Genomic DNA, 27,978 nt, shown 5'->3' on the forward strand with positions numbered 1-27,978 from the left:
ATGTCTGAATGAGATCTCCACCTATTTAAAATTATTGGTGTTTTTCATTTTGTACTTGTGTTCCTGCAACTGCTGTGTGATTGCACTGTGATGACGTGATTATTAAGGCTGAAAACATATACTGAAAACAAGGAGAAGAGCTTTTGTGAGAAAAGAATGTTCAAAGCTACTAGGAACTTTCTCCTCGGAACTCATTTTTGGAGAGAAAGTGACTGTCTAAATATACATTTGACTTATGAATATTTACACTTGTTAATGACTGGTTGTGTTCCCTGTGCAGATCCCTCACAACTCTTGGGCTGGTTATTTCTGCCCTGGCAGATCAGGCTGCTGGCAAGAACAAGAACAAATTTGTTCCTTATCGTGATTCTGTGCTCACGTGGTTACTTAAAGTAAGTGCTCTGATCTTGTTTTTCTTTTAAAGAGAAATAGAAGGGAAGAAAAGGGGAGAAGAGTCCCATTCAATGAAATCAAACACTGTTCTTTTGCCTCATTTTCTGGTTTTGATGTTAACCATCATTGTCTTTGGAAAATTAGCTGGATGTAAGCCGTTAGTATCTCTACAGACTAAATATGTTCCCCGTCTTCTGCTGACCTGGAGTGGCCTAAATAATAAGGGTTTTTTTTTAAGAAAACACCTTTTATGGGTCAGTTTACATACAGCTTCACACACAACCTTGGGGCTACTTTAATTTGGGCTATTGCCACATGCAACTGAATTTTACATACTGGCATGGTTAGCTTTGAAGATTTTGATTAAGACTATTACCTTTTCCTGATTGTCTAATATATTTCTTAGTATGCTCTACTTTTGTCAGCAGAGTATAATTGCAGAGATTTGTCCCAGTTACAGTGTGAGAAACAGGTCAGAAGACTTTGTACATCATATTCATGTGAAATGAGCAGTTGAATCATATTCTGTGCTGCATAGGACTTTATTTGGTATTCTTCTGGGGGAAAAAAAAGAGTGTGTCATGATGGCACTTGGATGAAGATCTGGAAGGTCCAAATAAAACCAAACTGTTAAATATTAGTTTTAAGTATGTTGAATTCAAAGGCAAACTTTTGGGTTTGTTCATTCCACGTTCCTAACTACAGTGGCCATAAAGCATGATAGCCCGATGACAAAAAGTCTTGGGAGTGCAAGTTTGATTTTAGGTATAGTCATCATCTGGATTTCTCCCCTTCTCTGAATGAGTGGCAAGCACAAATGCTGCTGCTTCTGTCTGTAAAAAGCTTGCCTGCTAGTGAAGGTGGCTTGTCTTTCTTTTTCTTGTCTTGCCTGGTACAGTTTGAGTGGTCTTGGTTGACTTGGATTTTGAAGGAATAATGAATGAATTAGGTGTCATATATAGATGACCTCAGTTTCATTTTTGTAACCTGTCATTTTGTTAAAATTTGTCTCTTTCATCGTTTCATTGCCAGGATGCTTGGGAACCACATCTCATAGAAACACTGCCGGCCCGAGTTCCCTCTTCCCTTGGGCTATTTTATTGTTATCAAGAAGCAATTGAAGTATTTGTTACTAGAAAGATATAATCTGGGAAGAAACTGATTTTTGGCACCCCCAGCCTTTTTTCTCCTCTTACTTTTGTAGGTGCTCTGGCTTTATTTTGTTGTCTTTGAATACTCTGCTTTGCTTCCCCACCCATTCTCAGCAATGTTTTTTAATGTTGTTTGAATTCAGCGTCCCTATGATTTAACTGCACATACGGAAAGAAAAAGAAAGTTACTTGCAGGTTATTCGGAGGTGTGGAGATTAAAAAAGCTGTTTTCCTTAAGGAGATTTAAAAACAAAGTGGACTTCAGTACTTGAATAAAATCTCTACTCGTGTAACCTCTTGACATCGCAAGCCTTCATTTTTCTCAGTGCTGTCTTTTAATGAACCTTTTTGCATGACTACTGTGAAACGATTTATTTCTTCTCCCCAGTGTAAACATCACAGATACTGGACATAAATAGTACAGTCATGAGGGCTACATAAAAATCAGAATGGCATAACAGAAATAGCGTCTGTGCTTTTCTACAGTAAAATAAATCCTCATTTCAGTGTTCCTTGCCCTAAGACTTTCTTAGTGTTGAAATATATTTTTCCCTCTATATATTTACACTGGGTTTTTAATTAAACAAGTGCTTTTTGGCTCTCTGTAAAGATGGGAACAAACCCAACGTGCAGCTTGCTTCGGTTTGCTCCCGTGGCGTGTGTGCTTGGGTTCCTGATGGGGCTGTGATAGTCTGAGCAAGCAGAGTGGAAACTTTCCTAACGGATTTCGAGCGTTGTTGTTGGAATTAGTTATGCTGTTCCGTTTCTAAACAAATTCAGCAAGCAGACTCAAATTCCTGTTTAGCACCTGTCTGATGCATTGTAGCGACGATGACGATGGCCGCGCACAGCACATGCTTTAGCTCATAAATAGAAGTGCACTTTTGTTCTGCGTGCTTTCAAGCAAACCTTCTTTGTGTCTTTAACATCGAGCTATGTTAAGTGCAAACAAAAGGTTTGGGGCTTTTGGAGTTTTTACAAACAAGCTCATTGAAGAGAAGCTTTATTGTGAAAGGGGAAAATTTAAACGTTTTTTTTAATTAAAGATCAAAGAAAGGGTTTATTCATTTGAAGAGGCCTGTTTGTGGAAGCTATGAGACGGTGGGCTCTCTTTCTCTCTAGCTTTCACCTTTTAAATATGATGCCCAAGTGGAGTAAATGTGTTCTAACACTGGGAATATCTGTTATACAGAGTCTTTCCACAAATTTGAGAAACCTGAGAGTTTGGGGGACCTCAAGATCTAACACTTAGTGTTTCATTTTGTTGGGGATCTTTAGACAAAAGTACCAGGTGAAAAATATTATTGCAAGAGGAGGCTTGAAGAGCGGTGGCAGGTTATGTGTCGGAAGCAAAATGCTTTATCAACACTTCAGCCTCTTGGTTTTATCTGATTCTATTGACACAAGCGCCTCCTTTTCCCATTTTAATCAGAAGCCGTGTATGTTTTATTGATGGCTGCTTTTAAAAATATGAGCACAAATCTCGACATTTTAAGTTCTTTTCGCAGTAATCTTGATGCTAGAGAAGACTGTGCTAGTTTAGTCTTAAAAATAACTAAACTTATTTATTTCCAGTCTGTGTGTCTCTCTCTCACATGCAAGCCCAGTGCAGATGCTGTCTTTGCTAATGAGAGGCTGGCTTACTGTTCGTCTACCTTTCTTGTTTAACATTAAAGAAACCAGTGAAATCAGCACAACGGTTTTTATGTATAAAACTTTATCGGACCGTCTGGCATTAGGCTTGAATAATAGCTACAGTACAAGAGAAACTTTACCCAACTTATAATGGGTGTATTGTGAATTACGGTGTATCACTGTAGCAGCGTTCTCAGCTGCCTGTACAGCAGAGTTGCAATTCAAATACTGAATTAATCCTATTTTGGAGCTAATTAGTGCAGTGAAGGAGGTTCCCAAAGTGCAAACTGATTTGGAAGCAAAGTACCTGGCCAGCACCCTGATAAACTTCATCTTATCATGCAGAACAGGGGTTGCAGTTACAGAGAGTCGTTCCTAAGTTTTGAAAACCGTTGGCAGAGTGAAGAAAAGCCCTGGCTTCTGTAGAACCCCATCGAAGGAGTCATGTGCTCTTGTTAGTCTTTTTAAAGTTTTCAGTAGAAGCTTTGCGGAAACGTTTGTGTGTAACAGAGTGGATCCTCCCAAGCCATGTATTTATTGGAGAAAACATTGGCTGCTCCTCAGATGAGGAAAAAAACCCACGTTGGTGGAAGTCAGAAGGCTGTTATTTTCCATCGGCTTCTCCATAAATACACTTACCTGCAAGTGCTAACCGTGCTGGTGTACCTCACTGTGCTGAGCACTGTACAAACGGAATTGTATTCTCCACCCAAAGACCTCTCAGCCCTTTTGCGTGATCGGAGAGAGCAGAGTGCTACCAGTGCAGCAGCAAAGCAGCATCGGTCTGTGTGGTCAACGCTTCTCTGCCCACTGAAGCAGCCAGACCGCTGTCAAAGTATTTTAGGCATCATGCAGCAAAAAAAAAAAAAAAAGACAGTCTTAAGGAAATACTTACAGGGGCGTTTTAATGATTGCTAGGGAAAGCTACGTGTGTGCTTTGTAATTGAAATGGTTAGACAAGCAGCTAATGTAGTCAGATTGTTCTAACGGCAGCGCCTGACCTACATTTCATGGGTTATTGAAGATGAAAGTTAATAGCATGGTTCGTCTCAGAAAGGGATATTGGGTAAAAAACAACAACAAAAAAAACCCAAACAAAAACCCCCAACCAAACTGAAAAAAAAAACGATTTGCTGCAAAATTTAAACCAGAATATTTTATCTTTTAGACTGGCCAAAACTGTCAACCACAATTTTGTGATCAATAAAAAGACCGAACACGTCCTTCCTTCCCCCACTCCCCCGACACATTGCCTTGCAGGAATGTGGTTTCACACCCTCCTTCTCTGTCAACCAAATTCCAAAAGGGTAATTTCTTACATAACTCAATTTAGATTTGTGAGCTGTGTAGCTGAGGGGAAGGGAAGGGCCCCATTCTGAAATGCTTATAAGAATAAAATCAACTACATTGTTTATGAGGAGATCTTTAAGTAATTTAAATTAAGTACTTATTGGAGAAATCTCTCTTCCAGTCTTTAAATAAGATATTCTGAATTCATCATGATCTTTCCTGAGCTCCTTTGATAGTACCCGAGAAGTGTAATGCTGAAGTCCTTATATTTCTGGTTTATAAACCTAAGCAGAAAACAGAAGTAAATCTTTGAAGCCCTTACTAGGCACCATAAAGCCCAAAGAAGGGACCGTTTTCATTCCTCTTTAAACTAAAACTAATTCTGAAAGCCAAGAAGGACCTTTGCTTAAAAAAACCCAATATTGAAACTAACAACTTTTCTTGATTTACACAGCTTAAAATATTAATTTTGAACTGAGGAGCTCTGACAAAATTGTTTCCGTTATTAGTTGCCCCCATCTACTCCCAACCCTAGGTTATTATTCACTGCCTAACTTCATTGACTGGGTAAAAAGAAAGAAGCCTTCTGTTTTAATTGTATAACCTCTACCGCTTTCCAGGATAGCCTTGGTGGCAACAGCAAGACTGCCATGGTAGCAACAGTCAGTCCAGCAGCAGACAACTATGATGAGACCCTTTCAACGCTGAGGTACGCAGACCGGGCCAAGAACATCGTTAATCATGCCGTGGTGAACGAAGACCCCAACGCTCGCATTATTCGGGAGCTCCGTGAGGAAGTGGAGAAGCTGCGAGAACAGCTCACAAAAGCAGAGGTACAAATTTTAGTCTTGACTAGCCAGTAACTCCTGTAAACCCCATTGTCAGGACTTTCTTACCTGGCTCTCGAAAATGAATGCCACAAAGAGTTATTACAAGGTGTCTGTGAGAAATCTCCCATTACATCACTTCTTTCCATTTTTCTGTACATGTCGTGAAACACGGGTGATAACATGAGATAGCAGGTTCTGTTTGAACACCTCGCTGAGCAATCTTGGGTTTTGTTGTGAGATGCAGGTCAAAGAGGACACAGCATTTTTTAGAGTATTTTAAGAATTCAACGTGGTTACATCTTGCGAGATGTGAATTCGGTTAAATAATGCTTGCTTTCTTACAAGCTTTCACTGTTCTCAACTGACTCTCTTACAGGCGCTAGACAATATTATGAATATCTGTGTAGCTGCCTCAATGAAATTGGGAAAGGAACATGGTCTAAATGTTAGGTGAAGGCCAAGAACTAGCATAACTCTAAGTTCTGTTCTCAAATGTGGCAAAGCAATGGTGATATAATCCGTCTGTTTTGCAATTCAGAAAAATTATGATTACGGTATTTGCCTCATGAGGTATGCAGGGAACGTTGGCTGTGATATTAGAAATGACTAGTGAATTTTGGACTGTTCTCATTTAAGCTGCCTAATATGGTAGGCATCCAGTAAGTATATATCAGTTTCTTTAAGGTATCTCCAGTTAAATATCTAAAAATTCCTCTAGAATATGAACCACAGACTTAACAGTACTCTGGGAAGTGCAAGTACCCCCTATTTGTTTCACTTGTGAGCATTAATGCCAAAATAATGGCAGTTTTCCAAAGTAATGAAGTAATGTTTCCTAAATATGAAGTAATAAATATTTCCTTTCTCAAGTATTAAAATCCCACCCTAGTTGTCATCTCAGTGTCATTGACAAAGAGCATGGAAAAAACGTCGTAGTTTGCTGTTAAGAGGCTACACAGTAAAGGTCAAAATGCACTTTCACTGTCTTGTCCCCCTTTCAGTTTGTTGCATGTGTCGCCCATCTAATTGTTCGTACAGAAATGTGCATAAATAATTCTTTTTAAAGTCGTCAAAAACATCGACCCGTTACGATAGTCAGGTTACATTTTCTAAGCTCACCAAGTTATTGGTTGGTTGGTTGGTTGGTTGGTTTTTTTTTCCTTTTGGTGTCAGTATCCTTTTCTCTCCTAAACAGCCAAGGCAGAACAGAACTTGACTGTTTACTTTTTTTTTTTCCCCCCAGAAGAGTAAGGCTTTATCCTTTTTTCCCTTTTTCTTTTTTAATCCACGCATTTTGAGCTTTTCTTGTCAAAATTAATATCACTTGCCCTTCCTAAGATGGGAATTTAAACTGACTGCTTTCAGCAGAGATGCGCACCTGCTGCTCAGGTGGGAATCTGGGCCCATAGATCTGTTCTTTATATTAGCGTGGGAGGGAGGGAGGAGAATTATCTAGCTCATTTTGCCAACCGTATCCTGGGCTGCATCAGAAGTGTGGCCAGCAGGTCAAAGGAGGGGATTCTGCCCCTCTACTCCACTCTCGGGAGACCCCACCTGCAGTACTGCATCCAGCTCGGGAGTCCCCAACAGAGGAAGGACATGGACCTGCTGGAGCGGGGCCAGATGATCTGAGGACTGGAGCACCTCTCCTATGAGGAGAGGCTGAGAGAGTTGGGGCTGTTCGGCCTGGAGAAGAGAAAGCTCTGGGGACATCTACTTGCGGCCTTCCAGTCCCTAAAGGGGCCTACAGGAGAGCTGGGGAAGGACTTTTTACTGGGGCAGGTAGCGATAGGACGAGGGGGAATGGCTTCAAACTGGAAGAGAGCAGGTTCAGATTGAACATTAGGAAGAAGTTTTTCCCTGTGAGGGTGGTGAGGCACTGGCACAGGTTGCCCAGAGAGGCTGTTGAGGCCCCATCCCTGGAGGTGTTCAAGGCCAGGCTGGAGGTGGCCTTGGGCAACCTGGGCTGGTGGGAGGTGTCCCAGCCTCTGGCAGGGGGGTTGGAACTGGATGATCTTCAAGGTCCTTTCCAACCTAAACCATTCTACGATTCTATGATTTTACAGTTGAAGCATGTGAAAATGCTGAGTAATTTTGCCCCAGGCCCAAACAAATGGCCAAAGAAGGCTTAGGCCTTGAGAGTAACTGGCCTTCGTCTTCCTGTCCTGCTCCATAGCGTCCAGTGCCTTAGCACTGCTCATGTTTTATTGGTCACAATAAATCCTTGTTCTGGAGATCCCCTTGGCTTCGCTTTCCTTCCTGGGTGGAGTTCCTGTTCCCTTTTACCCTGTATTTAGGTATTTGAAATATTCAACCAGAAAAAGACTACACGGGACACACCAGCTGACAGTTCCTAGGCTGTTGTGTCTTGAGGCAGAGGAAACTCCTGTCTTAAAACAAGGTTTTCCACTCCTGGCACTTGCTCCTTTTCTTGAACGAACTGCAGCATAATGAGGCCGCTCTCTTTGATTTGGATTCTTGTGAGGATTTTTGGGTTTTGTGGTAAGGAAATATCTGATGGAGAACGACGCTTGCATTGTTTAAGTGGAGTTGCATAAATACCTGCCAGCCAAAACCATTTTTGCCTTGTTAGCAGTAATGAAATACTGAGGTAAGGAAATCCGCAGGCTTCCTGTCCGAGGTAGTGCGGGAGGAATATGCCCGTACAGAGGCTGGAGGAAGTAAACATATGTAGTATAAAAATGTTGACGTCCTTTCAGTTTTTGGAGTGTCTGATGGATGGCGGTGCGGCTGTCTTCTTCTCAAGTTAGTCCTTGGATGAAACATGGCCCTCTGACTGTTTCACAAAGCAAAATCAGAGCTGTGATGGGTTAGTGAGAAAATTGAATTCCGGTGTCCAGAAGCACATCGTAAGGCTTCTTTTGATATCTGCTCTGTAATATGCATATGTAGAGGTGGATAACCAGAACACCTTGGATGCCTTGATTTTTGCTCTGGAAAGAAAAAATTCACCCATCAGGCTGTATCAAAATGAACAATAAAATTATTTTGGTGCCATGGCAGTTGAAGCGACTGAGATGTTAAGTGCCATTTTGAAGGGATGACGGCTGAGACAGTGGTGAGTAGCCACATCAGCAGTATCTTGAGAAACAAGATCGTCCTAGATATGGGTCGTTTGGCATACTCGTATTGGTATAGCAATGAGATTAGTTTGCTTTTGAATATCTTTATGCAAATCTGACAACATCACGTAATTGGTTTGCGTTGAACTATATAAACTCCACTTTAGCATCTGTACTTGACACTAATTAAACTAACTTTTTGATGGATTCTGCGTTTATATGCAATATGTATTTTAAAAACCCCTTTACTTACTGATAAGTATGCCTTGCAAAATGAGTAAAGTTATGTTTCTTTTTTCCCCATCTGTGTGGCAGTGTTGTGGAAAATAAAAACAAAGCACAACAAGCTTTCTTGTTTTATTTGCTTTTATATCTGCAGGCTATGAAATCACCGGAATTAAAAGAGCGATTGGAGGAATCGGAGAAGTTGATTCAGGAAATGACTGTGACCTGGGAAGAAAAATTAAGAAAAACTGAGGAAATAGCACAGGTTTGCTTTCTTTTTTTTTTTTCCCCCTCCCAATTTTTCATGACAAATAAGTTTGTTTCCTTTGTCTGTCAGTTCATAGAGAGTGTCTGAATCTCTCCCCACATTTATGGGTAAGTAGGTCAAGCTTACTGCCCTTTTGAAAAGCTTCGCTTAATTCCGGTGATAGCTGGGTGCCTCCCAGATTGCTATTCCAGTGACAATAATAAACTGTCACTGTATGCAAATGGAGAAGTTACTTAAAAAAATAATAATCCATGGATGAGAGGATTACAGGGAATTTATGTTCTTCAGACAGTAAAATTGGTGTTTGTGATGAAAGATGGAGCATTGAGAGCGTTAGATGCAAGGTTATGTAGAGTGCCTCAATTCACAAGGCAAAGGGCATTCAGAATATTGAAAAATAGAATCAGGATCCCTGTGTGTTTTAATACCTCTTACACTGATATTTAGGGCCTCAGACCGTAATTGAATATGATGTTTACCTTGAAAAATCGTGCAGGTCACCACAATTATTGCATGACACTTCCAATTCGTACGACACAAATGCTGATGTATATATTTGCAGTAGGGAGCTTTTGAGGGGGAGGACTATTGAAAGGTGATGAATAGCATGTAATAAATAAGGAGAAAACGGAGCCTCCGATACAAAGCCCTCTTGTAGATGACACAATCAGAACAGACTGTGTTGACTTTAGTTTTAAAGATCCATTGTAAGAAGTGCTGCTTGTGACTACGAGGGCTTCCTGGCTTTCAATGCAGATTTGTACCATGCATTTTCCTCCCTGTGTATAAGGGTGAAAAGTAATATTAATGATGACGATAAGAATAAAATTCTGCTCGCATCCTACACAATAGTTTCTAGGCATAGAAACCCTGAGTGTGGGAGGAGGTTGAAAAACTGGAGTAATGGGCACAGCGCTAGATTAAACCTGCCGTGATGTTTGCATATAGCTGCTTGCTTTAGCTCTCTTCCTCTTTATCTCTAATTCTCAGCCTGTTACGATGTTTTGGAGATTTTTTTAGATGTTTTGGGATTTTCATGAGTCTTGCAGCTGTAGAAAAAGGTTGGGTTTGTTTTTTTTTTCAGAGGACTAGTGTTTGTGCAGTATAAGGCTGTTTCAGGTCCACTTGGAAGACAGTGGAAGGAACCTTCTGACACCTTCTGTAGGTGTGGTGGGTTGACCCTGGCTGGATGTCTGCTGCCCACTGAGCCGCTCTATCACTCCCCTCCTCAGCTGCTTTTGGGTTGAGATGACAGGGAGATCACTCACCAGTTACCGTCACGGGCAAAACAGACTCGACTTGGGGAAATTAGTTTAATTTATTAACAATCAAATCAGAGTAGGATAATGAGAAATAAAAAACCAAGTCTTAAAACACCTTCCCCCCATCCCTCCCTTGTTCCTGGGCTCAACTCCACTCCCGATTTCTCCCCCTTTTTCCCCCGAGCAGTGCAGGAAGATTGGGAATGGGGGTTGTGGTCAGTTTATCACACATTGTCTCTGCTGCTCCTTCCTTCTCAGGGGAGGACTCCTCACACTCTCTCCCGCTCCAGCGTGGGGTCCCTCCCACAGGAGACACTCCTCCACAAACTTCTCCAACGTGAGTCCTTCCCACGGGCTGCAGTTCTTCACCAACTGCTCCAGTGTGGCTCCCTTCCATGGGGTGCAGTCCTTCAGGAAGAGACTACTCCAGTGTGGGTCCCCCACAGGGTCACAAGTCCTGCCAGCAAACCTGCTCCAGCGTGGGCTCCTCTCTCAATGGGGCCACAGGTCCTGCCATGAGCCTGCTCCAGTGTGGGCTTCCCATGGGGTCACAGCCTCCTTCAGGCATCCCCCTGCTCCAGCGTGGGGTCGTCCACGGTCTGCAGGTGGATATCTGCTCCACTGTGGACCTCCATGGGCTGCAGGTGGATATCTGCTCCACCATGGACCTCCACGGTCTGCAGGGGGATACTTGCTCCACTGTGAGCGTCCATGTGCCACAGGTGGATATCTGCTCCACTGTGGACCTCCCTGGGCTGCAGGGGGGCAGCCCGCCTTACCATAGTCTTCACCAGGGGCTGCAGGGGAATCTCTGCTCCAGCACCTGGAGCACTTCCTCCCCTCCTTCGCCACTGACCTTGGTGTCTGCAGTGGTCACTCTCACATTTTCTCCCTCCTCTCTCCAGCTGCTGTTGCACAGCAGGTTTTTCCCTCCTTAACTGTGTTATCCCAGAGGTGCTACCACCATCACTGATGGGTTCAGCCTTGGCCAGCGGTGAGTCCTTCTTGGAGCCAGCTGGCATTGGCTGTTTCAGACGCGGGAGAAGATTCTGGCATCTTCTCTTGACCATAGGAAGTTCCACCTCAACCTGAGGAGGGACTTCTCTCCTGTGGGGGCGGCAGAGCACTGGCACAGCTGCCCAGAGAGGGGGGGGAGTCTCCCCCTCTGGAGCCATTCCAAACCCGCCTGGACGTGTCCTGTGCCACTGCTGGAGGTGCCCCTGCTCTGGTGGGGGGTGGGACTGGGGGAGCTCCAGAGGGCCCTTCCAACCCTGACCAGTCTGGGATTCTGTGATTCTCACAGAAGCCACCCCTGTAGCCCCCTGGCTACCAACACCTTGCCACGCAAACCCCATACAGTAGGCTTAGGGAGGTCCAAGGTTAAAGGCATTTATATCATGGCTCGTCAAGTGATTTTATTTCTGGCCGGTATCCACCAACATCTGTCTGTCAAGTCGTAGCAGAGTGGGCAGGTCGGACGGAGAGATAATTGTAAATCTTTGGGGAAAGGATGATTCCTCATAAAGCACGAGGGCCATCGATCGAAGAGGCAGATTGTAGAGATGGAGCAGCAGTAAGGGTTCAAAGCCTTAAAGACTATGTGAATAGGCAATTCTTCACATTTTCAGTGAATTTTTGACATACTTTGAATGTACTTTGAATGTTTAAGTTAATTAACATTAGGTGTTGAGCAAAAGTTAACAGAAACTGGCTCATTTTCTTTAAATTAATCCTGTGAGGTGTATACTGTGGGCCAAGTCCTCCTTTGGGCAACATGTTCTTCATCTCTGTCTGTAGATAATAAGGAATTATGTGAACTTCAGAGCGTGGCACTGCTGATCGGAAGAGAGATCTTTGACATCACGCTGCAGTTTTTCCTCTGTTCTTTGTTTTTTTTTTCTCTCTCTCTTACAACACACACACGACTTTTCCTTACAAGGACATTATGTTGGTTGTGTAAGTGTGTGGTGAGACGGGGTAGAGAAAACCAAGAGGAGTTTTGCTTGCTCTTCTTTGCTATTTTAATCTTGATTAGACCTGGTACAACTCCAATGCTGAACAGAAAATTATACTGAATAGTATGACATACCAAGATTTTAAATACAAAGAGTGGTAGGTAAAGGACAGAAACTTAATAAATGATGAACATTCCAGCATTATTCCTATATAATATCTGCTATTTTTTTTTTTTTTTTTTAAGTCTCAGCATGACAGGGAAGGCCCTGCAGCTCTCTTGTATTTTTTTTACTTACTTGTTTTGCCCTCCCCTGTTTTCGCTTCCCCCGAGTAATTCCGTGAGTGGCCCCCCGTGTTTATTTTTTAAATTTTGTTTGCTCTTGTGGATAGTGAGTTTCATTTCAGTTTCGGTATGATCCTGGGAACAATTCTCAACATTTCTATCTCTTTTTTTTTTTTTTTTTAAGAAGAATCCCTTTCTGTTCTTAAGGCAGAAATGTTTAATGTTCCTCTTTCACTGCTCTAGTCTTCACCCAAACACTCCCCTTTGCAAGATGTACATTTTTGCACAGTAATGCTTTGTTGTTGAATTCTATGAAGTCTATTGACAAGAACAAAACACCATCCAAAACGCTACTATTCTTGTTCAGCAGGAAGTGTTATTTGCATTACTTAAATAGCAGGTTGCCAGTTTTTTGTCATTTTGATTGCTCCGGAATAAAAGATAGACATGAAGCTTGACTTGGCAGGGATTTAACTTAACTTGTTGCTTTTTAGCTTGAAAGAGAAAATAAAGGGTTCTAGAGAAGCCTTTGTGGTAGCGTTTTGCTGTTCCAGTGAGGTCATGGAGAAGCTCCTACAGTACCGCAGTGTGCCGCTCTCAGCTGTGGGCATTTTTCACGAGGAAGATGCAGCGCTGTGAGACCTTAGCACGTAGCCCTCTGCGACCAGAGGTGGAAGGACGAGACAAATTACAGATACCCTGATCAAAACTTGATATAACTAAGGCTTTAGTGCCTAATCTATCGCAGAAGAGAGAGTTGCCTTTTTCAGAAGTAGCCGCCCATCCTTTTGTCTTGTGGCTTTGGCGGATAGGAATGCATTTCCGAAGGGCTGTACATCAATCAGCTTAATTTTTTGATGGCTGCTCTCTTGCAGGAGCGTCAGAAACAGCTGGAAAGTCTTGGCATCTCTCTTCAGTCTTCTGGAATAAAAGTTGGGGATAATAAGTGCTTCCTGGTTAATTTGAATGCAGATCCAGCTCTCAATGAACTTCTGGTATACTATTTAAAGGTAAAAATAAATATTGAGATATATATATAAAAAAATATGTGTTTTTTTTAATGGAAGCGGGTTTCTAATGCAGAGGTGTTATAAGAACTGCATATCTACAGAATTCTCTGGTGCTCACTGCCTCATTAAAAATAATATGAGTACAACCTCTCTATTTCACATGTAATTCTTTGTCTTAGAGGAAGGTTTGGGGGTTTTATATTTTGGGTTTGGTTTTTAAAAGAAATTTAGAGATGCTGTCTTTTATAAACTGTCTTCTGTTTTTTATGCCAGCTTTCACAAGATTTTACCCAGAAAAGTATTTTATCTGGTCATTTTAATAATCAGCTTGCTTCTACATGTGTAGTACTAACTTCAGTTTACAAACTGCATTTTTATTCATGCAGCTTGCCAGGAGTGAAAATCAAGTTCTTTTCTGCTTTAGCACTTCTGCTGATGTGCAGTCCCCTTTACTGAAGTAAAACATAAAACGTGTAATGTGACTTTTGGACTCTGCACTGAAACATTTGAGCAGGTCATTCTAGTTTAACAAACCGTAGACGTGATCTGCAGTCAGGAGGAGAAATAAGATACGACCATTTTTAAGTCACATTTTAGAATACAAGTTCTAAAAACGTAGCAGTGTAAGAATGTTGGCAGTTTGAGCTTGACATTAAATCATTCTTTTCTCTTTGAAGTGGTCTATAGCAACTCTCAAAACAGCCACAGAATTAGCAATTGGGCTGAAAGGTGGTTTTGGTTTAGTTGGTCTTAGGAAATAACGTGATCATCTTTGATATCAGTCATAGCTGCTCTGTGATATCTCAATGAAAGCAAGGGAAAGAACTTTCTCAATGTTGTATCTGCTTAAAAACATTAAAAAGGACAAAAGAGCTGAGCTGAGGTTTTGGGAGAAGAACTGAATCCCTTCCAGGCGCCTTGCGTGTAGGTGTCCAGAGTGCGTGACTCGAGCTGCTAAATCAGCCTCGCCACTGACAGCTGCAGAAGCAGAGCTGACGTCTGTGGTAGTCATTGGGAACGTGGGACAAGAGTACGCTGAAGCCAAAGCCCTCTCCCAAAACAGGCCTTGGCCCATCAGTACCAGCAGAAGTCTCAGGGGGTACTGTGCTACTTTCCTGTTCCAGAGAAAACCCCTTTGCATGGGGTAGGTTTTGTGTGTTTCAGTTAATCTTTAAGTATTTTTTTTTTTATAATGCTAATTCTTTTTGTTGGTTGAGCACTTTGACGTAGAAATCCCTGTGCTTTGAAATTCTTACAATAAAATGACTTACACCTGTTTTGCCTAAAATTCTGAGCTTAAGCTGTCTTGCTTCTCAGACTAAATACCTTGGCCACGTTCCGTGTATGTACTAGTTCGCGTAAGGACCAAAGAATGACTTGATCTGACTGATGTAAACTGTTGTATCTGTTCCTCAAAAATTGCTCAGAAATGCCTAAAAAAGAAATGGATGAACTGGGGCATGTGTGGAGTGATCCTTCCTCTGCCAAATCCCTCATGCCTCGAGTACTTCAGGAATTTCCCAAGCCGTTGGATCATATAGATGGAAGCTGCATAATAGCCATGGGTCTAACCACTGTGAACTTGTCTTAATTCCTCTTTGAAATCCTTTATCCTTTTGGCTTCTACAACATCCCGAGGCACTGAGTTCCACAATTAAGTTACAGAAACCGCTTCATTATCGGATTTAGCTGTTGCCTGTAAACTTTCTTGAGTGTTCCCTACTTGTTGCTGTAAGACAAAGCGAGGATTTGCTTGCAATATCTCATTTTCCTTTTTTCTGTTAAGGGAAGTATTGAAGAGCTTTCAAATTTTGGAGCTAGATGACAAGATGTATCCCGAAGGAGAATGGATGAGTTAGAACTAGTGAACTTCTGCAGTCCATTGCTAACACCTTGATTAACTTTTCCCAGGAGCACACGTTAATAGGCTCAGACAACTCTCAAGATATCCAGCTGTGTGGAATGGGAATTCTTCCTGAACACTGCATTATAGACATCACCCCAGAAGGACAGGTTATGTTAACACCTCAAAAAAATACCAGGTAAAGGAATAAAATACAGCTCCAGTTGTATAATAATTGTAGTTTTATCTAGTATTTTATAATTAGGGGTGCAAAAAGATAATTGAAAAATGAACTTTTCCATTCTGAAGTAAGAAAATTCTATTTCTTGTATCCTGCTTTTACATTTTGTTTTAATTGTCATCTACCCCTCTGTCAACTCATGTCTTTCCTTCTAAAGAGATTTCTGTCAATGATGGTGTTTGTCGTCCAAGTTTTCAACGAGAGGATGAGTAAATTGCGTGTGCTTTCAGCAAGTAGATACTCACTGATTTGCAGCTGTGTAGATGTAACTCTATCAACATTTGAATTAATTTTCTAGGAAATCTGTTGATATGCAAAGAGCTGCTGAAGCATTTGTTGCCTTATTTGATTAAGTAGCAGTACTTGAAAAGCAGATGGTATATTCAAATGGATCACAAAATGACACGCATCGTCAGCATCTCCAATAATCTATTGTTAGATACACAAAATTCAAGAATTTCACACTTACCCTGATTCGTAGTTGATCCTGCTTTGAACAGGAGATTGGACTGGATGACATCCCGAGATTCCCTTCAAATTTAAGTTATCCTACGATCCTATTTTCAGACTGAATCTGACCCTGAAATAAAAGTAGTTTCTGCTATTCTAATTAGTTTATTGTCTTTAAGCTACTTATATAGCAAAGTTCTCTCATGTCCTCTTCAAATGTTTTTATTTTGAGTCTATTTCAAAGTGGTGTGAAGAGCGTTTATTTCCAGTGACAGTGTCTTTTTTCAGGCCCCTCATTTCTGAGCTGTAATTAACCCCCCAGACATAGCTGTCATAATATCTGTCCGCAAGTACTGAACTCAATAAGCTCAAGCAGTCAAAAGAAGCTGAGTTTGAGGAGTTCATGAAACAGCACAGGGCAGGCGAATGAAGTTCCTGGGGATGTTTTGCCTGTTTGCAAGCCATCAACCTGTTCTCCTCCCTTGACTAGTTACAATAAAGAAAGTAGCTCTGGAGAAAAAATTAAGCCTTATATAGATGCATTCGCTTTAGTTTTTTGCCTTTTCACAGGACGTTCGTAAATGGTTCTGCTGTCGTCTGTCCTATCCAGCTACATCATGGAGACAGAATACTGTGGGGAAACAACCACTTCTTCAGGTACAAAAGATATTAAAGAAATTGTAATTTTGCGCCAACTTTGTTTTATCTTAAGCTATAAGGAAAGGTGGCAGTGGAGCATGCAGGCTGCAGGAGGAGGTGATTTCTTTTTCATTGGGATTATAAAGGCGATGCTGATGTTTGGCTGTTCTTGAATGCCAGATGCCACAGCAACTGTGCATGATTTCAGTTTCAGAGCAATAGGTTGACTTAACTTCTTGCATTTTCGAGGGACTGTAACATTGCTGATGAGCACCTTGCTGGAGTTACCAGTACTATTATCTCACTGAAGAGATTTAATTTTTGAGGTGGTAACTTTAATGTGGTTCGGTGCCACGTTAATATTAAGTACTTTGTCTTGCACAGCAAAGATATCACACCCAAGCGTTGACTTGGGTAGGTTGCCTTTTGGATTTTGCATCTAAGGTGTTAGACTTCTGACCGATGTCATACAGTGATCTGGGTCTTACAAAGGCGCTGTGTTCTCTCTTCCCTGGAATTCCAGCTCCAGCCGTACCTGAGACCTTCCTGTATCAGACAGGATCACTGGCAGAAGTTTTCTGTGAAAGACTGTATTCTTGAAACCCTCTGTGTCTGGTCTGAAATACCTTAAAGATCAGTGGATTTAAATGCCAATCTAAAACTTAGTTGATTTCTTTTATGCTTGAAAGAAGAATCTGCATAAAATGTGGGATATAATTTCATTATTGCCTCTGAATTATTCGGATATGGGATGACTGAAAAAAATCATGGTTATCTAAAGTATGTGATTAGTAATATCAGGTACTCTCTATTATTGGAGTGTAGAATGGATTAGTTAGTTTGCCTTGAACTCCCTTGTTTACCCTGAGGAAAACTACACTCACAAGAGATCAACAAATTTTGAAAGGGAAAAATCTACCAATTTGGATAACGTGCTTAATTTTAATAATCTTTGAAAGCAACCCTTTGTTTCAAAGTTGACTAATTAATAGTTCTTTAAAAATTTGCCTCTTATTTGAAGGCTGAATTTGCCAAAGAAGAAAAAGAAGGCAGATCATGAGGATGAAGAACGAGACAACTCTATGAAGTGCAGTACGAGTGTTGAGCAGCTGGACATAGATGGAGACAATTCCAGCGAAGTGTCTAGTGAGATTAACTTCAGTTATGAATATGCCCAGATGGAAGTCACTATGAAGGCACTGGGTAGTAATGGTAAGAAGCAGCAGAAATTATTGGAAATAGGTACAAAATATGAGGTTACATCTCCTGGGACTCTTAACCACAGACTTTTTCCCTTATGAATTCCTACTGGAGAATTTTTCTTGTGAATGACTCATCATAGCCATTTTAGCACTTGAGGGGGAAAAAAAAAACAGCACAGAATGTTTTGTTTGGCAGTTCTTGTTGAGGAGAAGGCCAAACTTCCAGGTTGGTGGAACCGCAGCCTCAAATCAAAGTGGTTTCACTTTGTTGTTTATTTTTCTTGTGTTATGTCTCACTCTGGCATTAACTGTAGTGATTTCTATGTCTGAAACCATGTTCCTTAGTTTTTGTGGTCTTATGTAGCTGTCCCAGAATGGCATTATTTTGGGAAATGGGAGGAAGGGTTTTTTTCAGCTTGGTTTTTCCCTTTTCTCAATTATCTTAAACCACCCATCCAGTCTGTTTGGTAGATGTTTATTTCAGTCCACAGTTCAGCAGGATTTTTTTAATATGCATTACAGCAAAAATATAATCTGTTCCTCCTTTTATATGCTAACAATGTTTATTCTCTAGGACATTCTTCACCAGGGGTTTCAGTGGCTGCTGCAGTCCTTAACGTGAATAACTGCAGATATAGGATGAGGAAGGGAAGCACCAAGTCCGTAGTAACTTTAGCCTTGCCCAAGGTCACACAGCATATCTGCAGCAGAATGTGGGAAAGATCTTGTGTTTCCAAGTCCGCTGTCTCTTCCCCGTATTCGTTGCGTGATTCTTTCCATTTAATTTTATAGTTACCAGGTACTTGACCCCCAGAAGTACTAGCATCTTTGTTTTCAACATCTGCTTAGATCCAATGCAGTCAATTTTGCAAAGCCTGGAGCAGCAACACGAAGAGGAGAAGAGATCTGCGCTGGAACGACAGAGGCTGATGTATGAACATGAACTGGAGCAATTGCGAAGGCGATTGTCGCCGGAGAAGCAGCATTTCCGCAGCATGGACAGGTTCTCCTTTCATTCCCCCAGCGCTCAGCAGCGCTTACGGCAGTGGGCGGAGGAGAGGTGGGTAATCAAATCTGACCATCGGGAGTGTTCATTTAAAGATCTTCCGTGCTAGTGAATTCTGCAAGATTTTAATTGCATTGCACAGCTCTGCCAAATTTCTGAGAGGACTCCTGCGGGGGGGTTGGGAAAGACAGAGCGAAAATATTAGTCTAAGATCAATCAGACCTATAATGCTAGAAAAGATGAGAAAGAAAGAGTGCCTGCTTTGTTGTTAAGGAGAAACTCTATCCTGATCAGCAACAAATCTGACTGAAGATGAGGTGATTGGAAGAAATTTTGGGACTCTCATATGATTTTGTTCTTCTGTGGATCGTGAGTCAGCTGCTGGAAGATTGTTTTTCCTCTTGATTTACATCCATCTGTCTGACCTGGGCAGGTCTTGGCAACCAGAAGAGTGCAGAAAGAAAAGAGAGTAAGAGGATGATACAAAGAATTTTGATCCATTGCAAAAACTGTTTAATAACCACAGAGGAGCCGCTGTCCTCTTTCCCTCTTCGTAGGCAATTGCACTGAGGTTATTTACTTCAGCCTCCAAATGATCATTGCTGGTATTACTGTGAAAAAGAGCAGCTGCAGGAGGAAGATGAAATGTTCCCTAAAACAATGAGTATGGTAAAGAGAAAGTACAAATCCAGTTCGTGTGGCTAGAGAAGCAACTTTTGAAATAGAAAATATTTGAGACATCTAACAAGCTGTTTGCTGTGTGTCTGGAATATTTTGTGGTACCGGATTGCCGTGGCGCGCAGTTGGTGCTCTCTCACACTTGCCAGGAAGGCCTGTGAGCAAGCGGGTCGTGGCGTCTGAATAAATCTTCCTCTGTAAGATGGAACATCCACGTCTGTGGTGGGGAAACTCTGGAATAAAGCACACAAGAGCTGCCTGTTCAGCAGATGCATGGGGAAGTCTCCAAAGCCAACAGTGTGCTAGTGTTCATACCGCTAAGTTCACACAGATAAGATTATTATTTTTTTCCCGGAGAAGAAATGCGATTTAATTCACCTGATTTTTGAGTTAAAAAGCTGAATGTTAAGACGCCTTCCTGTCAAGCGATCGTTTGTTTTGCACTGTTTCTATACTTCAATGCCCTGATTTTTCCTGTCTTCCCCTCCAAATCCCCTTCTTTTAGAGAAGAAATGTTGACCCACAGCCTGAGAAAGCTGCGAGAGCAGATTGTCAAAGCCAATTTGTATGTGAGAGAAGCCAATTTTATCGGAGAGGAAATGGAGAAGAGGACAGAGTATAAAGTCACCCTCCAGATCCCAGCTTCAAGCCTTAATGCTAACAGTAAGGTAAGGTAGCCCTGATGGAACGGAATCATTGTTCAGTAAGTTTGCCCCTCAGCGTTCGTAGTTGTTGTATTCGGAGTTTAATGGTCTGGATAGTTTGCCCGTCTATTCGTCTGCATTAAATATGGCTCTGTTAGCACATGCTACATCCTTATCTTATTTTGTTACCATGAAAATCTTATACTGTGCTAGCTTACTGATAAACGTTTTGGTGCAAGACCTTTCCGCTGGTGTTGAGGTTCACACTTGCTTCTGTTGCAGAGTGATAAAATCTGTGCAGGTTAGGTAACCTCTGTTTCAAGTATTTACCATCGCCTTGTGGACATTTGGCTTTACATCATCCTAGTGAGCGGAGGGAATGCTCTCATCCCCAATCCCAGAGAGGATTTGGATGATTTGCTCCAGGCATCTTAGAAATTTTGGAAGGAGGGAACTGAACCCAGACTTCCATGTCTCAGAACGGCTACCCAAGCTGGTATTATTTCTGTTCTTGAGGTCAGCTCAATATTTGGTGATAGTCAGGCCGTCGTATAGATTTTATTCCAGGAGTAGAATTTTTATCAATTGCTCTAGAAGTTTCTCTCATCTGCTTGTTTTTCTTGCAGTCTTCTGGCACATTTAGAAACAGGATGGTAAAGAGGGTTAAGTGTCTGCACTAGTTGAAAGTTGCGGGCAGTAGTAACCTTAGCTGGAGCTCCAGGCCTGCTCTCACTGGAGGATATTTGTGAAATGCTTAAATGTTCCTATTTGTAACACTTATGTAAGGTGCAAATCCACAGAAACTACTGCCCGTAGCTGTGATTAGACTTCGCAGTTAAACTGAACACGAATAGACCGTGACAGCCGAACTCACAGTCTCTCATGCTTGAATTTGGTTGCTCAAGCTAGAATAAAAAAAGAACAAAATCCAGACTTTTCCCAAAGATGTTCTCAGTTTTGTATTGATTATATACTATTTTTTCATTGTTGTGACACGAATTCCTTATTGATATCTCTTTAATTGTTTCACAGAGAGGTGCAATTCTCAGCGAGCCTGCTATTCAGGTGAGAAGGAAAGGGAAAGGCAAACAGATTTGGTCCCTGGAAAAGTTGGAGAATCGTTTGGTAGATATGAGGGATCTTTACCAGGAGTGGAAGGACTGTGACGAAAACGATCCCGTAAGTAAAAATTACTCCAGTATTATGCTCATAGAGTTACATCCCTGTTGAATTTTTTTGTTTGAGTAGATATGAGAAAATCTGGTTCAGGAGGGCGAGTGTGGATGGGAAGAGGGAATATTTAAAGAGAGAAGTTTTCCTGAGCTTTTGCTTTTCCTAGTACTGAAGCCATCTTCAGCATTTCGTTAACCCTTGTCTTGTCACTTTGATGCTTGTTTGCATGCGTAGTTTGGTGACGGAACCGAGCGTACAATAGGAAGCAGTAAGTAAACACAACAGCAGTTGACGTTCAGGGTGACTTCTCTGGATCTGGCAACGTTAAGCAGAACTGGCTGAGGACAGACCTTATACTCGGTCCACAGCAAAACTCAAGTTTCCATTCTTCTTGTGATCCTATCTGGCCTCTTGCTCGAGTCCATTTTTCTTTCAGTAGGCTGGTTGTGCAACGCTTTGAAAAGCGTTTCATGAAAAGTTTGTTTTTCTTACATTATTATGAATTTGATTGCAGGTCATGAAACCTTACTTCAGACGCGCTGATCCGTTCTACGACGAGCAGGAAAACCACAGCCTTATCGGAGTAGCCAATGTTTTTCTTGAGTGCCTGTTCTATGATGTGAAGCTACAATATGCTGTTCCAATCATCAATCAGAAGGGAGAGGTTTGTCATTCTTCTATAATTTTTCCTCACACAACTGTTTAATTACAGCCTGTGGATCTTATTACCAGTATATAGTAGATATTTTCCAGTTTCATGTGCGCAAGCTCTTTGCTAACAACTTGGGACTATGCAAGTCCCATAATACCTTACTTGAGTTGTTTAGACAGCTCTGAATCCCAGTGTAGTGATTGTCAAAGGAGAAAGCTTTGTCAGCACCTTTTTGAGCGAAGCAGCCCAAAATGAATACTTAGTAGAACGAGTATGAGCTATAGCTCTGCTGGCTTTCAGTGACTACCGTAAAGAATAGGCTCTTAACTATATACTGTAAGAACAAAGGCAGCGAGAGCATACCAGGCAACATTCTGGTCCGCATCACCTGTGCACTTTGCAGACTCTCAGCGCCTGGTGTGAAGGTGAATGAGATGCAGTATGCTGTTCCCAGAGTCACTCTAGTGGCGGATTTCTTTATGTTTTTTACAACAGAGGCTCGTTGATTCTCGCTGCAAAGAATTGTAGACAGTAAATTAACCATGGCCCAGCAATGTGCCCTTGTTGCCAAAAAGGCCAATGGAATCCTGGGCTGCAGAGGGACGAGTGTGGCCAGTAGGTCGAGGGAGGTCATTCTCCCCCTCTGCTCTGCACTGGTGAGGCCACAACTGGAATACTGTGTCCAGTTCTGGGCTCCCCAGTTCAAGAGGGACAGGGAACTGCTGGAGCGAGTCCAGCGAAGGGCAACTAAGATGATGAAGGGATTGGAGCATCTCCCGTATGAGGAAAGGCTGAGAGCGCTGGGACTCTTTAGCCTGGAGAAGAGAAGGCTGAGGGGAGACCTTATTATGGCGTACAAGTATCTAAAGGGTGGGCTGAAGGAGGATGGAGCCAGGCTCTTTTCAGTGGTTCCCAGTGACAGGACGAGGGGCAATGGGCACAAGTTGGAACATAGGAAGTTCCATTCAAATACACGGAAACACTTCTTTCCGGTTCAGGTGGCAGAGCACGGGCACAGCTGCCCAGGGAGGGGGGGAGTGCCCTTCTCTGGAGAGTTTCCAGACCCGCCTGGATGCAGTCCTGAGGGATGTGCTCTGGGCAGTCCTGCTGTGGCAGGGGAGTTGGACTAGATGATCTCTAGAGGTCCCTTCCAACTCTGAAAACTCTGTGATTCCATGAATTCTTCATCTGGTGCAACAAATGCACAGTGCAAAACAATAAAAAGGAATAAAATGTTGTCTTCTTACAGACTGGAAACAGCAGTAGTTGTGGTTACCTGAAAAGGGATGAACCTGTCACTGTTTTCTGGCCCAGCAGTAATTCCTACTCCTTTCTTACCAGGTATCGGGTCGTCTCCACGTTGAAGTTTTTCGAGTGAGTGGAGAGATAGACGACAGGTTGGTTGGAGGTGAGGATAGTCCAGACTGTTCAAATGAAAATGATACTCAGGAGAGAAAACTTGTCTGCAGGGTGAGTTCCAGCTATACCCCAACCTCTGAGCAACCTTCTCTCTTTCCATCCCGAGTCTTAAAATAAAGAAGTCCCTGGTGTGGTGGCTTCTGGGTGTTAGATGTCTCTTGTAACCTCGTGCACCATGTTCACTTCCAGTATTCAGCTGCACAGGCAGCGTCCTGTGTTTAAACTCATTGATTGACTATATGAAACTATGTTATGTTTCAGGATTAGAAGAAACCCAACATATAATTCAGCTGTACTTAATCATTCAGTTGTATGTAGAGAGTTTAATCGTTTTGCTGTGTTTGTTTTCATGGTCTTCTGTAATGTTCTGGTGCCCAGCATTTGTCTTGAAGCGCTGCTCTGTGGTCTTTTCTCACAATATTTTGTTTCCTGAGTGGATGAAATAATACAGGAGAACTAGATGGGTTTTTCTCCTTTAAATCTCCATAATTATTTTTTTTTTAAGTCTGGAAAGTATTCATTAAGCTATATTTATGTGTATGTGCATACAATCTTACCCCTGACAGTTTATTGTAGTCTTGGAAGACATGGAAGATCTGTGCACTAGGATTGGAACTACAATATCTAATTCAAAAGGAGTCATAGAATCTGATATACTCCCATTGTTCTATGAATCACTCTCTCACATTGTTCTGTGAATCTCTCACAGTATTTCTCTAAATATTCAATATTTTGTGAAATATATGCAGTTGTGTTTATTATTGTTAATAATAAAAAGTAAGTTTTTAGGCGGAAAGAACGATTTACTAGCAATTCTGTGTTTGTAATAAAATGTGAGGTAGGCTGAGCCACAGATAAGAAGGAGGCAAAAAGCACTAGAGGGAGTGGAACCCCAACTTTGCTGGCTTCTGGACAGTATGAACAATTTGGGGGCAACTCTACTCCTTTTCACTTTTTATCCTGTCCCCTAAAGCTCCACCTGCTAGCAAGCAGCATGGGGCATCGCTGCAGGAAACGTATTCTGCTGAGGATCTTGAGTGGTGCCTTACCATAGGAATCTAACTCAACAGCACTTAATTTGACAACTGGCAAATAGGAGTTTATTAAATAATACGGTTAATATGATGGCTTTGTTTAGATCAGAAGGTGTAGTCAGAACATTTTGTTTCTATTTGGCCTTGATTTTGAAAAAGAAAGGGCAGGCTACTTTTGTATTGTTGGGCTTATTTTTGTATGCTTTCTAGCATCAGAGAATAAGGACAAGTAGTAGCTTCAGACAAGGATTTGCAGAATAAAACTTCTGCAGTTTTTTGCAGAAGTATGAAATGTTTATTGTAGTTCTCTTAAGTTATAAACTTTTTGGTGCATCTCACCATTACAAATTAGCAAAATGTTTTGGTGTGTTTGTAAAATTATCTTTCACTCCTGAGACGTATGTGCCTGGTGACATCTAGTGGCGACGTCCAGCTGATGCACTCAAAATATTGTCTCCAATCTATATCCATGCAGAAATTCATATTATGTAAAGTTTTTTGGTTTGCTCCTTTCTTTTTTTTGTTATCCTTTGCAGTGTAACAAAATAACGGTGTTCTAGCAGAAGATATTTTTAATTCTATGCCTAATGAATAAGTGCTTTTCCTTTGTATCTCATCTCTTTTTTCTAGATTAAAATACTTCAGGCTACAGGTTTGCCACAGCACCTCTCCAACTTTGTGTTCTGCAAATATACGTTCTGGGATCAACTGGAGCCAGTTATTGTTGCACCTGAGGTGGATCCTTCCTTATCTTCCATCAGCAAAGAGCCACGGTGCATGGTTGTCTTCGATCACTGCAATGTAACTTTTTTTCTGTTTTATTAATGAAACCGTAGGCAGAAAAAGCAGGTTTATGCTTGCACAGCAGTTGCCCGTTTTTTCTTGTTATTGTACTTTGTGAGGCTGATACCCTAATTCCATTTTTAATAAGAACTTGAGACATCTTCAGGGTCGATGTCAGTTTGATTATACTACACTGTTCACTTGCACAAAAATCACAGAAGGTGAAGACGTGGGATAATAAAGGAAAGCAACCTGATCGGTAGAGAGACTTATGTTGGACTTTACCCACAGGAAAAATGCTGCTGAGTGTGAATGGAAGTGTGATATTCATCTGAGTACATTTGATGTCCATATCTGAGCTGACCACTACACTCTGATGTAGTGGAGAGAAATGTCCCAGTCCTGGGACGCGATGCCAGTTATCCTAATGTAGATGTTGAAGTTAGGTCATGTATCTTAGAACAGACTGTTTCTTTCTATTGACTTTCAAGCAATTGTCATCTTGGAGGCATCTTTAATAGAGACATCTAAAGTCAGCTTAGATGAACACCAGCCAATCACCTGAGTTCTCATCTTGTTCTTTCTGTCATTTGTCATTACATTGAGCAATTTATTCCACTTACCATTTGTAAAACAGATACAATACCTTCTGATGAGTTTTGATTTTCTGATTGTGAACGTTAGAACATAGGATTTTTTAAATTTTTTTTTTGAACCATTGGATCAGGACTTGGAACAGCATGCGGTTATTTTTCAGCTCATTATAGACTTTAATCTTCAGCTAATCGTGTATCTTTGCCTTGCCTCCTGATTTTACAAACTGAGGTGACTGTACTCCCTTTCCTCTGTATTGTGTCTTGGGGACCAGGGTGACTTTACTACATGCTTATATGAAAGTCAAGACAGTAAATCTCTCAGCCCAAGTCGTTGTGTAGCCACAATCATCAGCTGAATTTTTGCTTACATACAGGAAGTTTCTGTAAATATTTCCGAAGACTTCATGGAACATCTTTATGATGGTGCTTTGGCAATTGAAGTGTATGGGCACAAGCAGAGTGGTGACCGCAAAAATCCAGCCCTGTGGGACTTGGGAATAATTCAAGCCAAAACACGCAGCCTTCGTGACAGGTAAATACAGAAAATAGAGCCTTGGGTTAGAATTTTGGAAAATCACTGTCTGAGGTGCCCAATTTTGAAGCAGGTTTGGGATAAGTAGTCCAATTTTGAACTGGAGACAACGGAACATGTGTTTGAGACTGTATCTATTAGACTATTATAAATAGCCTCTGTCTATTGGAAAACCACCATGTGGTGTGTCGGTAGGCTGTAAGACAGTGAGAAAGGAGAAATGCCTATCTCTGTTTCAAAATAAAAGTGGTAAAACTTGAAAGACTTTGAAGTCTCTTATTTAGGCAAACTCAAGTGCCTAAGTAGTGTTTTACAAATGAGCAAGCTGATTGTTTTCCTGTATATTGTTATGCCAGTGCACCAGAAAGAGCTATCAAGTCTAAAACAGTAAAGATGGTTGTTCTGACTGTACCCTGATATATTTATTCAAGGTCTGACTACAGTTCATTCTTGGCCATGAAATGTCGTCACTGTAATGCTTCCATTGGAAGAGCTATATTGCTAATTACTTTGATTGGAGTAAATATGCAACAGTGTGGTAATTTAGGCTGAAGGGGGTTGCATTTTGCTTGCAGCTGTTTGTTGTCCCCAAAGTCAGCTTAGTAGCATTTTCTTAAATGTAAGTTGTTTTGCCTCTCCAATTAAAGGCAGCTCTGCACCTTAATTTATTGGCAGTTATTTCTCTTTTTACTTCCAGCCTAAGCTTGTGATGAGCATGTTGAGTATTAAGGTATATATAGGGAAGTTTAAAAGAAAAGTCGGGAAGACGTGACAAAGAGGAGATGGAAAAAGGACGTTATAAAATAGTGAGTTACGTTTGGTAGCTGAGTAGTAAGTACCTCCTTCCTTTTTAATTTTGAGGTACTGTGATAGTGGCCATTTCTTAGGTAAGCTCTTAGAAAAATCGGAGAGAAGGCAGTAGGATGATGAAGTTCAGCAAAGTGCCCTGAATCTCGAAAGCTTGTGAGACGATGTCGTATTTCATTCTGCTGTCTTCTGTATGACTCTGATTGCTCTGACAACACCGGGCTTCTGCGGCAGTAGTTGAGAGCAGAGCTTAAATGTTAGGATCTAGTGGAATTGGTTTTCATATTGGAACAAAGAAAAGGCTTATTTCTGATGTTTGACTAAAATAGCTGTCAGTAAAATTTATAGACACTGCACAACTAGTAACCCTATACAGTCACAAATGGCACAGCTATCAAAGTGTTCCTTTGCTTCTTCGATCTGCAGTCTGAGCTAACGCTTTGGGTTTTCTTCCTTTTTCTTTGGGGGGAGGGGGGAGGGGAACCCTCAAAAACATATTTGATGTGTTTTGCAGGTGGAGTGAAGTAACCCGAAAAGTAGAACTCTGGGTTCAAATTCTAGAGCTGAATGAGAATGGGGAATACTGCCCAGTTGAGGTGACTCCTGCCAAGGATGTGTGCACAGGAGGCATCTTCCAGCTCAGACAGGTAAGGTGGCGCGTACAGGATTTCAGCTGTGAGAAGAGCCTGCAGAAAGCTAAGAAGCTTCTATTTTGTACGGTAAAGGGATGGTGTCCAAGGAACTGTCAAGCTTAGACGCAAAGTATGATCTTGTGTAAAGCAGAAATAAAGCGGAAGAAAGTGGAGTCCCCCTGGGTTTTGTGCAAGTGCCGGTGTGCATAAGCTCAGAGGTAAAAGTGATCAAAGCTTACCTGTAGTCTTGGTCCTGTGTTC

The 27,978-nt window shown here is 41.6% G+C and overlaps 1 protein-coding gene across 1 annotated transcript in view; it reads left to right on the forward strand.

Moving 5' to 3' along the window:
- KIF13B (kinesin family member 13B) overlaps window positions 1–27,978 on the forward strand; it is a 131,910-nt gene that overhangs the window by 63,452 nt on the left and 40,480 nt on the right. The window contains exons 10-24 of the mRNA XM_082481709.1: window positions 281–392; window positions 5,090–5,302; window positions 8,762–8,872; window positions 13,252–13,386; window positions 15,298–15,428; window positions 16,491–16,577; window positions 17,581–17,771; window positions 18,611–18,821; window positions 19,951–20,113; window positions 21,122–21,268; window positions 21,777–21,926; window positions 23,256–23,384; window positions 24,998–25,168; window positions 26,121–26,278; window positions 27,600–27,732. Coding sequence (XP_082337835.1) covers window positions 281–392; window positions 5,090–5,302; window positions 8,762–8,872; window positions 13,252–13,386; window positions 15,298–15,428; window positions 16,491–16,577; window positions 17,581–17,771; window positions 18,611–18,821; window positions 19,951–20,113; window positions 21,122–21,268; window positions 21,777–21,926; window positions 23,256–23,384; window positions 24,998–25,168; window positions 26,121–26,278; window positions 27,600–27,732 — 2,242 coding nt within the window. The remainder of the gene's footprint in view (window positions 1–280; window positions 393–5,089; window positions 5,303–8,761; window positions 8,873–13,251; window positions 13,387–15,297; window positions 15,429–16,490; window positions 16,578–17,580; window positions 17,772–18,610; window positions 18,822–19,950; window positions 20,114–21,121; window positions 21,269–21,776; window positions 21,927–23,255; window positions 23,385–24,997; window positions 25,169–26,120; window positions 26,279–27,599; window positions 27,733–27,978) is intronic.

The sequence above is a fragment of the Vanellus vanellus genome (assembly GCF_965231255.1).
Source record: "Vanellus vanellus genome assembly, chromosome: 3".
In the NCBI taxonomy this organism is placed as follows: Eukaryota; Metazoa; Chordata; class Aves; order Charadriiformes; family Charadriidae; genus Vanellus; species Vanellus vanellus.